The 14,271-nt window shown below is 38.2% G+C and overlaps 4 protein-coding genes across 4 annotated transcripts in view; 1 reads left to right on the top strand and 3 right to left on the bottom strand.

Moving 5' to 3' along the window:
* The window catches only part of LOC104802150 (nodal modulator 3), a 9,209-nt gene extending 3,849 nt beyond the window's left edge, over positions 1-5,360 (top strand). The window contains exons 13-27 of the mRNA XM_010525618.2: positions 89-184; positions 268-345; positions 439-545; positions 805-1,018; positions 1,157-1,360; positions 1,469-1,582; positions 1,662-1,897; positions 2,115-2,160; positions 2,239-2,487; positions 2,724-2,954; positions 3,230-3,321; positions 3,902-4,127; positions 4,256-4,615; positions 4,739-4,812; positions 4,925-5,360. Of these exons, the coding sequence (XP_010523920.1) occupies positions 89-184; positions 268-345; positions 439-545; positions 805-1,018; positions 1,157-1,360; positions 1,469-1,582; positions 1,662-1,897; positions 2,115-2,160; positions 2,239-2,487; positions 2,724-2,954; positions 3,230-3,321; positions 3,902-4,127; positions 4,256-4,615; positions 4,739-4,812; positions 4,925-5,030 (2,433 nt within the window). The 3' untranslated portion in view covers positions 5,031-5,360. The remainder of the gene's footprint in view (positions 1-88; positions 185-267; positions 346-438; positions 546-804; positions 1,019-1,156; positions 1,361-1,468; positions 1,583-1,661; positions 1,898-2,114; positions 2,161-2,238; positions 2,488-2,723; positions 2,955-3,229; positions 3,322-3,901; positions 4,128-4,255; positions 4,616-4,738; positions 4,813-4,924) is intronic.
* Positions 5,263-6,506, bottom strand: LOC104803069 (putative pectinesterase 10). Its single transcript, XM_019201227.1, has 2 exons — positions 6,285-6,506; positions 5,263-6,100 (listed from the first exon to the last, which is right to left on the bottom strand). Exons 1-2 carry the CDS (start codon positions 6,393-6,395, stop codon positions 5,852-5,854), a joined length of 360 nt encoding a protein of 119 aa, XP_019056772.1. The 5' UTR covers positions 6,396-6,506; the 3' UTR covers positions 5,263-5,851.
* Positions 6,507-8,347: 1,841 nt separating this feature from the next.
* On the bottom strand, positions 8,348-10,596 carry LOC104802148 (pentatricopeptide repeat-containing protein At4g37170). The gene has a single exon (XM_010525617.1). The coding sequence runs from the start codon at positions 10,492-10,494 to the stop codon at positions 8,413-8,415; it is 2,082 nt and encodes a 693-aa protein (XP_010523919.1). The 5' UTR covers positions 10,495-10,596; the 3' UTR covers positions 8,348-8,412.
* Positions 10,597-11,084: 488 nt separating this feature from the next.
* LOC104802147 (probable pectinesterase 66) lies at positions 11,085-12,690 on the bottom strand. Its single transcript, XM_010525616.2, has 5 exons — positions 12,459-12,690; positions 12,172-12,331; positions 11,884-12,090; positions 11,530-11,780; positions 11,085-11,394 (listed from the first exon to the last, which is right to left on the bottom strand). The coding sequence occupies exons 1-5, from the start codon at positions 12,671-12,673 to the stop codon at positions 11,223-11,225; spliced, it is 1,005 nt and encodes a 334-aa protein (XP_010523918.1). The 5' UTR covers positions 12,674-12,690; the 3' UTR covers positions 11,085-11,222.
* Between the last annotated feature and the right edge of the window lie 1,581 nt (positions 12,691-14,271).

Genomic DNA, 14,271 nt, shown 5'->3' with positions numbered 1-14,271 from the left:
CCCCCCCCCCCCCCCCCCCTCTCTATATGTGTGTTTGTGTGACACATTATCCTTTACGCCTGTTAACTTGCTTATCTCGACTTGTTAGGTTTTGCCGAATATGGCTTCACTTCCGGATATCAGTGCTGTATCTTATGATATCTGTGGTCTAGTACGAATGTTTCGTTCTGGTTACAAGGCAAAGGTAATTTTTTACTCTTGTTTGTGCATATCTTGTTTTCTTACTGCATATATCTCATGTTTAACGTTTCATTTTTCTAAAACTAGGTAGCTTTGACTCATGGACCCACGGATGTCAAACCGCAAATGAAGCAGACGAGTGAAAGTGGAACTTTCTGTTTTCAGGTTTGATAATGTACCTTACTTCTTTAGATGGATATATTCTTTGTCATTTGTTCTAGATTATGTTTCTATCTTTTGTTATCATCTACATTCCAGGTTCCACCAGGTGAATACCGGCTATCTGCTTTGTCTGCTACACCAAAGACTTCTTCTGAGCTTCTGTTTGTACCAGCTTATGTGGATGTTGCTGTCAAAAGTCCCCTGCTGCCAAATAACCTACTTATGTTTACCAAATGTATCTTTTAGACATCATGAGGCTATATTAACAATCCTAGTATGACCTGAATCTCCAAAGAACTGCATGTTCTATCAGGAGAAAACTTATTTATCTAAAAAAATAAGCACTGTATGTCCTCTTGATGCTGATTTAAAACAAAGGATTTACTGGGTGGAAATAATACTTTCTTCATTTTTACTATAGACAGTCTTAATCTCCCACTTCTTGAATGCATCATTCTCAAGTTGTTTTCTTTCTTTTTGCCCTTTTTTTTGTAAATTGATTCAGGCACGAGTCAATATTCATGGGTCTGTTACTTGCAAGGAGAAATGTGGCCTTTCTGTTTCGGTGACGCTTGTGGGAGTGGCTGGAAACCGTGACAAGAAGACAGTTGCTTTAACTGATGAGAGCAATGAATTTCATGTTTCAGACGTCTTGCCTGGCAAATATAGGCTTGAGGTACGCTTCTGTTCATCTTATAATTTTTTTTTTTCCCGGTTCTCGCATATTTATTATCACCAACGGAAAGTTTCTGATTCTAATAGCTTTTTCAAAAGAATGTGTTAACAATTTGCTTTCATGGAATTCCTATCTTAGGTCAAAAACATTATGCCGGAAGCCGCTTCAAAGGAAGATAGTTGGTGCTGGGAGCGCAGCTCCATTGATGTGGATGTTGGAACTAAGGATGTTGAAGGGATTGAATTTGTCCAAAAAGGTTATTGGATTAATGTTATTTCCACCAATGATGTGGATGCTAGTATGATTCAGCCCAATGGATCACCGACTGATTTGAAAATTAAGGTATTCTCTGCCAAGGTGGTTTCCTCCAATTTTTCTTAATAATCCTAATGATGTTATATGTAAAATCTGTCTGAAATAATTATGCCCATCCTTTGTTGTTGACAACAGAAAGGTTCTCAGAAAATATGTGTTGAATCACCCGGGGAGTACGAACTACATTTTTCCAACTCATGCATTTCCTTTGGGAGTGATTCAGTGAAGATAGATGTGTCAAAACCACAGGTCTGGTTTTAGTCTTGTCTCTATTGTTTCATGATTCATTCATTGATATTTTAGCATCTGTATGCTTCTCTCTCTGTAGCCTGTTCATCTCAAGGCAGAGAAGTACCTCCTCAAAGGTGTGATAAATGTAGAGTTCAGCTCAACTCATATCGAGTCTGAATTGCCTGAGAGTTTCGTTGTTGACATTCAAGACAAGGAAGGAAATGTTGTCGAGAGTATTGCTGCCAAACTTGCATCTGATGAGCATGGCGTTTATGAGTACAATCTATGGGCACATCTTGGAGAAAAGATTAATTTTATTCCTCGGGATTCTAGGTATGTTCCAACTCATTATTTGGCCTGTGATTGAACTGGAAATGTTCCCTGCCTTTAAAATGTCTCGAAAAAGGCAAAAAAATCTTGTTTAAAATCAAGCAACTAGGGTATGATGTGGATGTTAAAATTTAGTGGGTGAAATTGAACTTTTCCTGCAATATCTTTGATTTTATTATGCCTGCCATATGTCTTTAGCTTCAGCTTTAATCTTTTGCAGGAGTGATGTAGAGAAGAAGATCTTGTTTTATCCTAAACAACATCATGTAAGTAAGAACTAAAAGTAATTCAATCCATGGAAGATCCTCTTCTGGCAAAATTGTGACTTTTTATTGCCTTGATAGGCTGTGGTGTCAAATGATGGATGCCAAGCTTCAGTTTCCCCATTCACTGGTCGACTTGGCCTTTACATACAAGGATCAGTTTCTCCTCCTCTTTCTGGTGTTCATATTAAGGTTCTTGCCGCCAAAGATAGCCATATTTCTCTACTCAAGAAAGGTGAATTAGCTGTTGAAACTAGCACTTCAGCAGATGGTTCATTTGTTGCTGGGCCTTTGTACGATGATATAACTTATGATGCCGAGGCTTCAAAGGTTTGTGTATATTTTACTTAATTGTTATTTTTTGTGCGCGATTGTTAGTTTTCCTTGATTATTCATTTATTGCATGTTAGATTTCTGCTGAAAATGGTCTCTTACAATACATTTGTTGTTATCTTGTGTGGTAGTCACTATTCTTTATCTGAAATACCCCCAATCCTTATTACGTGCACAAATGTATCAAATATCCTTCTGTTAATGCGGTTTCTTGTTTTGCAATTTTTGTGAAGCCTGGCTACCACATAAAAAGACTCGGACCATATTCCTTCTCTTGTCAGAAGCTTGGTCAGATCTCCGTCCGTGTATATATCAAGGATGATGAAGAGAATCCAATACCTTCGGTGCTATTATCATTAAGTGGTGATGATGGCTACAGAAATAATTCTGTATCTGGTGTTGGTGGACAATTCATATTTGATAGCTTATTTCCAGGGAATTTCTATTTGCGTCCACTGCTTAAGGTATCTAACCCTACTTAATTTCCTCTGACTTACATGATGCATTTCTTGGAAAAAATGCATGTCTTAAATTGGGCACCATATTTTCATAGTAAAGCACTTGTAATAAATAAATGCAACTGTTGGCACGCTAAAGCATAAATGATAAAATATTTGATAATGATCACCCATACTATGCTCCTGAGATACTAAGTGGAGTATTGACCAGGATTCCAAGATTTTATGGAATACCAGAAGAGTTTGAAAGTAAGATATTTGATCATCTATATTTTCAACAGGAGTATGCTTTTTCACCTTCAACACTCGCTATAGAACTTGGATCTGGGGAATCTAGGGAAGCTGTCTTTGAGGCCACTCGGATTGCCTACAGGTTTTGTCCATTTTGCTTCTCTCTTTGGGGTTTTCACCACTCTTGAAGTTTGTGATGGTAGAATCTTGCAATATCATCGTATCAATACATTTTCTTTTTTATATTTTTCGGTTATGATCAGTTGCCTAGGTCACTTCTTCTAAATTAAGATTCCAATGCAGTCTCATATAGATTTGAGCATATAGGTTGTGGTCATATATATATACTATTTAATTATACTAGGATTTTTTTTTGGATCGGATTAATTTCTATATCAAATTACGTCTTTTTTTTAGACTGAAATAAATTACTTTTTTTTATTTGGAGAGACAGTATCAATACCGGTCTAAAAGAGTACTAAAAATAAAAGTTACCCCCTTGAAAATATCTGAATTTTTGGGTTTTCTATTTTTTATACCAAAATATATACTCAGATAAATGTTACATTACTACTTGTGAATATTCGACCTGTTATTTGTAATTTCGATCTATTAGAATGTTAGATTAACGCAAGAGATAAATTTTGGCATGTCTGGTAGTTTTAGATAACATTCACTTTTAATCTTCCTTAAATAACAGTATGTTGTAAAATCCTTGGCAGTGCTATGGGTAGAGTCGCTCTTGTATCTGGTCAACCAAAAGGTGTTTCAATTGAAGCTCGGTCTGAGTCCAAAGGGTACTATGAGGAGACGACGAGTGATTCGAATGGAAATTATCGTTTGAGAGGACTGCATCCAGATACAACTTACGTAATCAAAGTGGCGAGAAAGAACGGTTCAGGCAACAATGGAATTGAACGCGCATCACCTGATTCGGTTTCTATTAAGGTAGATCTTATGTTCTTCATCTTTTTCTGTTCATTTTTTTATTATTCTTAGCCAGATACCTATTGCTTCATGTATATGGCATAAGGTTGACCATGGGATTTTTGCTGACTCATCGATCTGTTTCACAGGTTGGTTATGAAGATATGAAGGGGCTCGACTTTTTGGTATTCGAACAGCCAGAAACGACAATATTAACTTGCCACGTTGAAGGACAGCGCAGCGATGAACTGAACTCGGATCTGCTTGTGGAGATCAAATCGGCCAGTGGTGATGGATCCAACATAGAGAATGTGTTTCCACTACCACTTTCAAACTTCTTCCAGGTGAAAGGCTTGTCCCGAGGAAAACACCTTCTTCAGCTTAAATCAAGTATTCGTCCAAGCTCCCTCAAACTCGAGTCAGAGATAATAGAGGTGGATCTTGAAACAAACTCCCAAATCCACATTGGCCCTCTTCGGTACACTCTCACGGCAGATCATCAGAGTCAGGTACGGCTGCCTTCACACATTTCCGCCATTGCTAGTAACGTAAAAAGTATGATCCATGTAAATAATGCCCAGAGCTGTTTTTTTTTATAAAAAAAACCCCTCCTTGTGATGTGTATTCCCCAGGATGTGACAGCAGCACCTATTTTGCCACTCGTAGTTGGTGTTTCAGCAATTGCTCTTTTCCTCAGCATTCCCAGGTAAATATACAAATCATCATATACTTCTTCCTTGTAAAACCCTTCAATTTTTTTTTTTTCTAAAAAAAGTTATTAGTATGTCTTACCGTGTGTTCTGTGCAACAAAAAAAAGGTTGAAAGACGTATACCTGGCAGTTGTTGGGACACCGTCCTCGGGTTTTGTTTCTTCAGCCAAGAAGGAACCACGAAAGCCCGTTGCTAGGAAGAAGGCATTCTGAGGATTTCATCACCTTTTAGTTTAGCCGATGTGAGAGGTTCATATCTCCAAAACTCGGGAACTCTCTCTTCCACATTCGGAAACTTGCAAGCTGCTTGCATAGATTGGAGTTTTGTCACAGCAGCTGACTTCTAGTCAGGACAATTGAACGGTTTCATAGGGAACGATTGCTTCGGGTTATCCCTTAGAGAGATGCTTTTACTTAGTTATGGTTATCACTGATTTTTTTTTTGTTCATCGTAATCAGGGTTCTGATTGAATAGCGACATCAGAATTCATCGCAGGTATTTTATTATGTTCTTCTCTAGTGTTATTGCTATTGCTTTGTCTCTCTGTTCAGTGTTTGGGTCCAATGGCATTGACAGAAACTCATCTCAGCAATTTGAACGGTGCTTCTGCCCTTGATGTTTTTGAGACCAAAAGCAAATTAAAATCAAGTGATGTCGTAACCTTTTGTTCTTTTGATGGGGAACAGCCAGTTTGGCAACATTATAAATATTACATCAAATGTATCGAATACTTGGGGATGGAATCATGGTGAGGAGAAGGATCACATTCATTATGGTGTAGTAAATATAATCAAGCCAGAGCCGCGGGAGGAAGCTTCGCAATCCAGCCATCTTGGTCGATGTAGGAAAGGCTCACGAACTTGTTGAGCTCGTCGTCACTCATCTTCTTCAACCACGGCACTCTCCCTGACGTGTCCGCTCCCGCCCCTTTGTTCTGTGCCTCCACGTACGTGATCTTGCCCCTTTCAAGAATCAAGACATTGATTTCAATCTCAAAACACTGGAGAGAGAGAGAGGGAGGGAGGGCATTTGCTTACTCTTGGCCCTTGCGGTCCCAAGAATCCCAGCCAAGGGGAAGAACAGAATCAGAGAGGTCGCATTGGTAGAAGATGACACGTGAATAAGGTCCGTAAGCTCTTCCCAACAGCGCCTTGCCGCCGCTCATAGTGCAGCCTTTGAACACAAATCCATTCTCTTCGCTCTCCCACTGTCGCCCTTGTGCCGTTATGCATCCGCTCTCTTTCTCCGGCACTGGTTCTAACTCCACGTGCAAGTGGCATCCCTATACGTACATGCATGCATGACTTCATTGGTGGTAAGTAAGAAACGGGATATACCCATGCGATGATTCTGAACAAAATCTGCTTCCTGAGAGTATTTTCTCAATCCTCTGGTATATATAATTGAGTCGAATATCCGATGAACTTCCGGATTATAAAAAAGATGTGTGTGGAAACAAATAGTACCTCATAGATGGATTGACCATAACCCCAAATGAAATCGATGCAGCCAGAAATGTAGCAATTTCTGAAGTAATGTCTACCCGAAGCATCCCAAAGGGTGTCTTGTAAACCCATGAACGTACAGTTAATCACTGCATATTTGTCCCCCAATAATCTCGCCGCCACCGCCTGCTTTAATGGTTGTCCCTTTTCTCCAGATAATTTATACGCATTCTATCCATATATAGCCCGTGCAGTGTAATCATCATAGCAAATAATTGATATTCTTATTGTGAATGTTATTCTAACATTCAGGCCTCTATAAAGATCCTGATTAAGTAAAACGAACCTTAAAAATGATATTTTTTAGGACGACGTTGTCGGAAGACGCAGTGAAAGTGGGGCTTGTGTCTGTGCTTGCACAGTCTCCCCATGTAATGGCGGTCTGCACTCTCGCACTTTTACTTGTCTCTCCTTCTATAAATATGCACCCTTTATTGCTCGGGATTTCAACTTTCTCCCTGCATTTCATTATGTTGTCACACTCAATTTTCTTAATCAATGAAATACACATGTACATGTAATCAATCCCATGGATAAATAAACAATTTAATTATGCACGTATATATATATAATACTGGAACATACATGTATGTATGTATGTATGTATGTATGTATGTATGTATGTATGTATGTATGTATGTATGTATGTATGTATGTATGTATGTATGTATGTATGTATGTATGTATGTATGTATGTATGTATGTATGTATGTATGTATGTATGTATGTATGTATGTATGTATGTATGTATGTATGTATGTATGTATGTATGTATGTATGTATGTATGTATGTATGTATGTATGTATGTATGTATGTATGTATGTATGTATGTATGTATGTATGTATGTATGTATGTATGTATGTATGTATGTATGTATGTATGTATGTATGTATGTATGTATGTATGTATGTATGTATGTATGTATGTATGTATGTATGTATGTATGTATGTATGTATGTATGTATGTATGTATGTATGTATGTATGTATGTATGTATGTATGTATGTATGTATGTATGTATGTATGTATGTATGTATGTATGTATGTATGTATGTATGTATGTATGTATGTATGTATGTATGTATGTATGTATGTATGTATGTATGTATGTATGTATGTATGTATGTATGTATGTATGTATGTATGTATGTATGTATGTGTATGATGATGATTTTACTGGTAAGCGCCGTGATAGATGAAAATGCGGATCCATTTGGTGTTGCCGGGAGGGATGGAGTCGATGGCTTGTTGGACTGTGGTGAAATTCGCTTGGCCACGCTTATCCACGCTGATGGTGTAAGCTACTTTGTTTGGGTCTGACTCGTTCAGTTCGCAATCCGATGCCATGCATGCATGCACGTAAAACCCTAACCATACCACCACTAACATCCATGGCTTTCTTGTTTCAAGACTCGCCATTTCTCTGGACCTTTTTGTTTGATTCTCGTGATTTTTCTGGCACTATGTGTTATTCATAATGATGAAATTGAATCTATAAAGAAAAAATTACTGGCCATGTAGAAATTGATTACAGCCTATAGAATACGAAAGATAGTAGTAAAGAATTACATTTCTAGATCTGCTTCCATTTGTGGCCTTTGAGGATACTGGTAGCTCAGATGCATATGCTTGGATTTTTTTTTTCCTTTTTTTTAAACCTATTACAGATTTCATCCCATTTTACGAAGCAGAAAATTTTATTTTTTTCTAATTATGAATCTATTATGTAATGTATACTTTGTATCATCTCCCCAGTAGGTTCAGAGGGTTACAAGATTTAGGAAAACACCATAATGGGTCCGTTTTGTGCATAAAAAGAAAATGCAGACAAAAATTTGATAACGATTGTGAATTGTGGTGACTGGTGAATGATTGACAGTTTTTTATCAAAATTTTATTTTTTAATAAAAAAAGTAATTTTATTTTAATAGGATTACAAAAATTATGCCAATAACCCCAACAGATCATGGGCTCAATCCTCGGGCCTAAATTAGAATTTTTTTAAAAAATGTGGGCCCAAAAAACAATAAACAAATGAATATGTTGGATTGTTATTATAATAAAAGATACAGAAGTGTTTATTTTAGTCACCAGAAGTCTCCACAAGAACAGCATCCGTTCTCGAAGCAATGGAACCGTTTGGAGTCCCTTACGATTATCTTCCTCTCTGCAATCTTCGATATGAACTTAAAGGCCGTATGGCAATCCACGCAAGTCCTCAAGTTCTTGAATACCTTAACGGGCGTTCCCTCCGACGTTGATATGATCGCAAATGCAACCGCCAGCCTCTCACTGTGATAACCCAGATTCTCTTCCTTCTGCTCGTCTTCCACATCGTGCAAGACGAAATTAGTGTCGGGAACGTACCCTTCTTCCTTCATCCTCTTCCACAGTCTGCACAAGTAGTCGTTTATCTCGTCGTATCTCGGATGTGAAGTATCCCCGGCCTTAAAGACGTGAACTTTCCTTTTTATCTCCGTCCAGCTATATCCCGGGCTCTTATTGATCCCTTTCTGGGTCATTTTCTTTCGGAGTTTCTGTACTTCGTCCCACTTCCCGGCTGTGGCATAGATGTTGGCCATTGTCACATACGTAGCTGGGTTTTCGGGTTCTATCTTGAACAGTTCTTGAGCTGCTTCCTCTGCTAGATCGACATTTCCATGAATTCTGCACCCACCAAGCAAAGAAGCCCACAAGAATTCACTCGGTTCCATTGGCATTTTCCTGATGATTTCTTTCGCTTCTTCGAATCTTCCAGTGCGCGCCAATAGATCTACCATGCAATTATAATGACCAACTGTATGTGATAGCCCGTGTTTCTCTGTTATCGAATCAAAATATTCGAGCCCTTTGTCAACCAAACCAGCGTGAACACAAGCAGTAAGCACCTCCACAAACGTGACGTGGTCGGGTTTTGTGCCAGATTTAAGGAGCAACTCAAAGTACTTCAATGCTTCTTCAGGTTGCCCATGCTGAGCATACCCGCCGATCAAGGATGTCCAAGATACTAGATCGGGTTTAGGACATCCTACTAAAACCCGTCTTGCTGTCTCAATGTTACCACATTTCGCGTACATCTGAACAAGAGAGCTCGATGCAAAAGGGCCCTGGTCAAATCCAGTTCTTGTCATGTACCCATGAACTTGCTTCCCTAACTCCCCTGATGCGAGATCAGCACAAGCAGTCAGAACTCCAGCAAATGTGTAATCGTTGGGCTGTACACGAGAACGTATCAAATCCGAGAACAAAGTAAACCCTTCTCGCGATCTTCCATCCTTGAAATACATGTCTATCATCGCGGTCCATGACACAACATCTCTGTCCACCAGCTTATCAAAGATGATCCTTGCTTCATATACATTTCCGCATTTACCATACATATCCATCAAAGCACTCCAAACCACCTCATCTGAATCCAAACCAACTCGTACGATATGCCCATGAATTTCCTTCCCTCCACGGATACAGGGAAGCGCAGCAGCAGCGTCAATGGCGCTGGAAGCTGTAAATATGTTGGGTTTCGAATTCGGGGCCCTTTGCATCAAGCTATACAACACCAATGCCTCCTCGGGCTGATCGCTTTTAGCGTATCCCGAAATCATAGCTGTCCATGAAAAACTATCTCTTTGAGGCATTCCATCAAACAGTTTCCTCGCTTCCTGGAGCAAACCCATCGTTGCATAACCCTTAATCATGGTATTCCAAGAACACAAGTCTCTCGAAGACATTTCGTCGAATAGTTTGCGTGCATCAAGCAAGCTCCCGCATTTCGCATACATGTCGAGAAGACGATTGCAGATAACGACCCCAGGGACGAACCCACATCTCTTAATGTGTTCATGGACCTTCTTACCTTCTTCAAGCGCGCGAATTCGGCAGCAGAATTGGATGAGAGATGAGTAAGTAGAAGCACTTGGCTTCGGGATCCGATCCAGAAGTTGAACAGCCTCTCGCAGCCGCTTCTGCTCGCATAAAACATCTACGGCTTCACAAAACTTCTTCTCTCTACACAATCGATCTACAAGACCGTCTCTCGGGTTCGATTTGAAGAACTTTTTGTCGGGAAACCGCTTCCGGGTATCGATGGGAGGAGCGTAAGAAAAGGAAAACGGTCTCTTGAATCGCAGTCTATACAAACTATTTATCTTCTTCGCATTCATAAGGTTCATCACGACGACAGAAAAAAAAAAAAGAGCAAAACTTTTTCCCCGTTTTCGGCAGACAGTTCCTTTCGCCGGCGGTGAAGAGGAGCTTCGGTCAGTTTTCGTTCTTTCTTTAGAGAGAATAAAAAAAAACAAAAAAAAATCACCTGCTTTATCATTTCCCTTGTAAATTATATTGACTTGCTCCTATGTCATTGTGCTAATTTTAATCTTATAAAATATAAAATCTCTGCATTCTTTCCCCGTGTTAAGCTATTAAAAAAAATAATAATTCGTTTATGTGGATTCATTAAACAGTAATAGAAATTATAGAAGATTTACACAATATCAAAGTTTATAAATTGTGATGTTTTAAATAATACTAGAGTTTTATTTAATTAAATTTTACATAATATCAGAATTTATATATTTTGATGCTTTATATTTGGGCTGTCTTTATTTACTTCATTGCATGGTAATATGTAAAATCTAATATTATGTAATATATTTTTTTATCATATCTAACACAAATTAATAATATCACTGTATATATATATATATATATATATATATATATATATATACATCTAAAAAGTATACAAAACGGGTATTTGTATAAAATCTAAACAGCTGTTATTGCATTACGTACAATTGGAGTACGTGATGGGATATTATCGATTCACATCACAATGGGGATTTTATTGGGGGAAAGTGAAAAACAAGAAAGAACGAAAGAAAAGAATGGAGGAGAGAGATCAAGCGAGGGCTCCGTCAGGAAGGCGAGAGATCCAACCATCTTGGTCGACGAACTGAAGACTGGTAAACCAGTTGAGGTCACTATCGCTCATCTTCTTCATCCACGGCACTCTCTGTGCAGTGTCCGCCCCCGGCCCGCTGTTGTGCGCTTCCACGAACGTGATCGACCACCTATTACATACATATATATATATATATATATATATACACACATATGATGATCAGACCAAACACAAAACAACAACAACAACAACGACGACGACAACGTTGTTACGAATTAAGATTTCGATCGAGAGATGTACTGACTCGTGACCCTTGACATCCCAAGCATCCCAACCTATGGGTTGAACGGATTCAGCGAGTCGATTGTTGAAGAAGATGACACGGGAATAGGGTCTGTAAGCTCTCCCGAGCAAGTTTCTGTCTCCGTAGACGTTGCAGTTTTTGAACACAAACCCAGTCGTCTCCTTGTCCGACTGCCTTCCTTGTGCCGTTATTGTCCCTGTTCTATTGATTGCGTCTTTCAGCGGCTTTAATGTCACTTCAATCGCACACCCCTATACCCAAAACCATGCAATACAATAATGCTCTCCTTCTTTCAATTATATATATATGTATATGTATATACAGAGAGAGAGAGAGAGAGAGAGAGAGAGAGACGTCGAGTAAGGATTGGCCGAAACCCCAGATGAAATCAACGGCACCGGAAATATAACATTGTTGGAAGTAATGTCGACCCTGGGCGTCCCAAATGGTGTCTTGTAACCCTATGAACGTGCATCTGTAAAATGAATATTTGTCTCCTTGCAGGCTCGCCGCTAGTGCCTGTACTAGTTCCGCATCCGGGTTGTCGAAATTATACGTATTCTGTCCACCCACAAATTTCATATTATGTATTATTCACTTATATATATATACAAGTGATGGAGAGTGAGTGTGAGTGAAAACCTTAAAGGTAATGTACTTGACGGCGATGTTGTTGGAATAGGCAGTGAAGGTGGAGCATGTGGTTACCGCTCCGTGGTCTGCCCATGCGATTACTGTATCCCGCTCGTCTTCCCCTTCCATGAATATGCACCCTTTTTCCTTCGGAATCGTCACTTTCTCCCTTTTGTTTTCTCAAATATATATATATATATATATCGATCGAATATGTTACGTAAAAAATGAAATATGTCGAGATGGAGAACGCGTGTAACGATATTACGTGTATACGTACGGGGAATTAATCTTACCGATAGATGCCCTTTTTGATGTAGATGTGGACCCACCATTTGTTGCCGGCGGGGATGGAGTCGATGGCGCTTTGGACGGTCCCGTACTCTTGGTTTTCCCCAACAGTGATTGACGTAGTGCCTTTCAAACACTCGTCACCGGCCATGCATGCATTCACGTACACGCTTAAAGCTAACAGAACCCACGCCCAACATTTTTCAACATTCCTCACCATTTCTTTTTAAAAAAAAATAATTGCGATTTTCTGGAGACAGTGTCCGCGTGAGTGATTTATAGAGGTGAGTTTAATTTTGAAAAATATATATATTTATAAACTCCAGTTAATAATTGATCTTGATGTGGTAAAACATCCATGGTTTATGGAAAAAGATGTGATTTCTTTCCCATTTGACACATTGCATTCACGACACATTATACTTCCATATTTTCCACGTCATCAAATAGATTCCTTTAATGTCAGTGTCTGGTGCAAAGAACCACGTAAGCTCTACCCTAATCGGATCCTGTCTTTTTGTGTAGATACCAAAAGGGAAGAGATTTGCTCGCAACTCTCCAAATTTGCATCTTATACTCTACACATATATATATGTCCAAATAAAACATAATTTTTGTTGCAAAACAGTTATAACTATGACACAAGTGGGGAAAGTTTAAAAGGAAAAAACACCATCAACCTTTCCAAATTCTATTCAAAACATCAACTACTTATAAATGCAAATAAAACTTCTATTTTTTAAATAATAAAAAAAATCTTAACCAATACAAAATATCTATTTAAAACCTCAACCATCTAACAATTCAAATAAAACATACATATTTATTAAAAATAGATTAATTAAAAAAACTGTAATTTTTATTAATTTATATGTCTTATTTTCCCTTAAAACATTTTATCCCTCTTTGGTGAAAAATTATAAAATCACATATTTATCCATATGTGTGTGTGTATATTTGAGATATCAAATGATAAACTAATAAAATTATAGCCGACAATTGAAACGTATTGGGCTTTTAAATATATTAATAATATACAACTATCTACATATCCACAGATCCCACAAATATAAAAATAAAAATATCATTTCACTGTTTCAATCTTTAGATTGAAAAAAATATATATTTATTATATGAAATTGTTATTATTATAAATAAATTTTAGATTGACACAAACGAGAAATGGCAATAAATGGGCTTCATTAGTTAAGAACGTGTCATAATGGGCTTAAAAAGTGTGATTGGGCCTAATTAGAATAACGTGCTTTCGATTGGACAGCGCAAACTTAAAAGAATTCCTGAGTTTTGTTTTGTTCTAAAATATACCCAAAGAAAAGGAAAAAAGAAAATCACCCATGGAATAAACAAGGAATATATACATATATATGTGTGTGTGTGTGTGTGTGTATGTTTATGGTCCATGTGGTGGGGAAATGTTAATTTGAATTTTAAGAAAGTGTGAAGGATTTTGATTGTTAGAGGATGTTCTTGGGGGTTAAAATCATGAAATTGAGAATTGGGACGGGGACGGGACGTGATATGGAGTGAGCAGCGCCGCAGAGATGTTGAGTGGTCGACGAACGTGGAATCAGGCACGAGCACATGTCCCCTCTGCCCCTTTTCCCGAGTTTGAAGCGAATTGCGGAAATGTGAAATGGACCGACCGACAACTTCGGATGCCGCATCAGATTTGTGTTTCTACAATTCCCCATCTGTTGTTATCAAACACAGTACACACACATATACACACATATATATATATATTCATTTATTTATATGATATATATATATATATATTATATGAATATGGATATAGAG

Source organism: Tarenaya hassleriana, unplaced genomic scaffold, assembly GCF_000463585.1.
Source record: "Tarenaya hassleriana unplaced genomic scaffold, ASM46358v1 Cleome8, whole genome shotgun sequence".
NCBI classification, from domain to species: Eukaryota; Viridiplantae; Streptophyta; class Magnoliopsida; order Brassicales; family Cleomaceae; genus Tarenaya; species Tarenaya hassleriana.
This window is presented reverse-complemented; position numbering and strand designations above follow the sequence as displayed.

What these genes read in the sequence shown, in the direction of transcription:
- LOC104803069 (XM_019201227.1), bottom strand. Translation starts at nt 6,395, where the DNA reads ATGGGTTTACAAGACACCCTTTGGGATGCTTCGGGTAGACATTACTTC. An exon ending in ATGGTCAATCCATCTATGAG is followed by an intron (nt 6,101 to 6,284) that starts GTACTATTTGTT and finishes ATGTACGTATAG; the next exon opens with GGATGCCACTTGCACGTGGA.
- LOC104802148 (XM_010525617.1), bottom strand. Translation starts at nt 10,494, where the DNA reads ATGAACCTTATGAATGCGAAGAAGATAAATAGTTTGTATAGACTGCGA.
- LOC104802147 (XM_010525616.2), bottom strand. Translation starts at nt 12,673, where the DNA reads ATGGTGAGGAATGTTGAAAAATGTTGGGCGTGGGTTCTGTTAGCTTTA. An exon ending in TCGGCCAATCCTTACTCGAC is followed by an intron (nt 11,781 to 11,883) that starts GTCTCTCTCTCT and finishes TTTTGGGTATAG; the next exon opens with GGGTGTGCGATTGAAGTGAC. An exon ending in TGGGATGTCAAGGGTCACGA is followed by an intron (nt 11,395 to 11,529) that starts GTCAGTACATCT and finishes TGTATGTAATAG; the next exon opens with GTGGTCGATCACGTTCGTGG.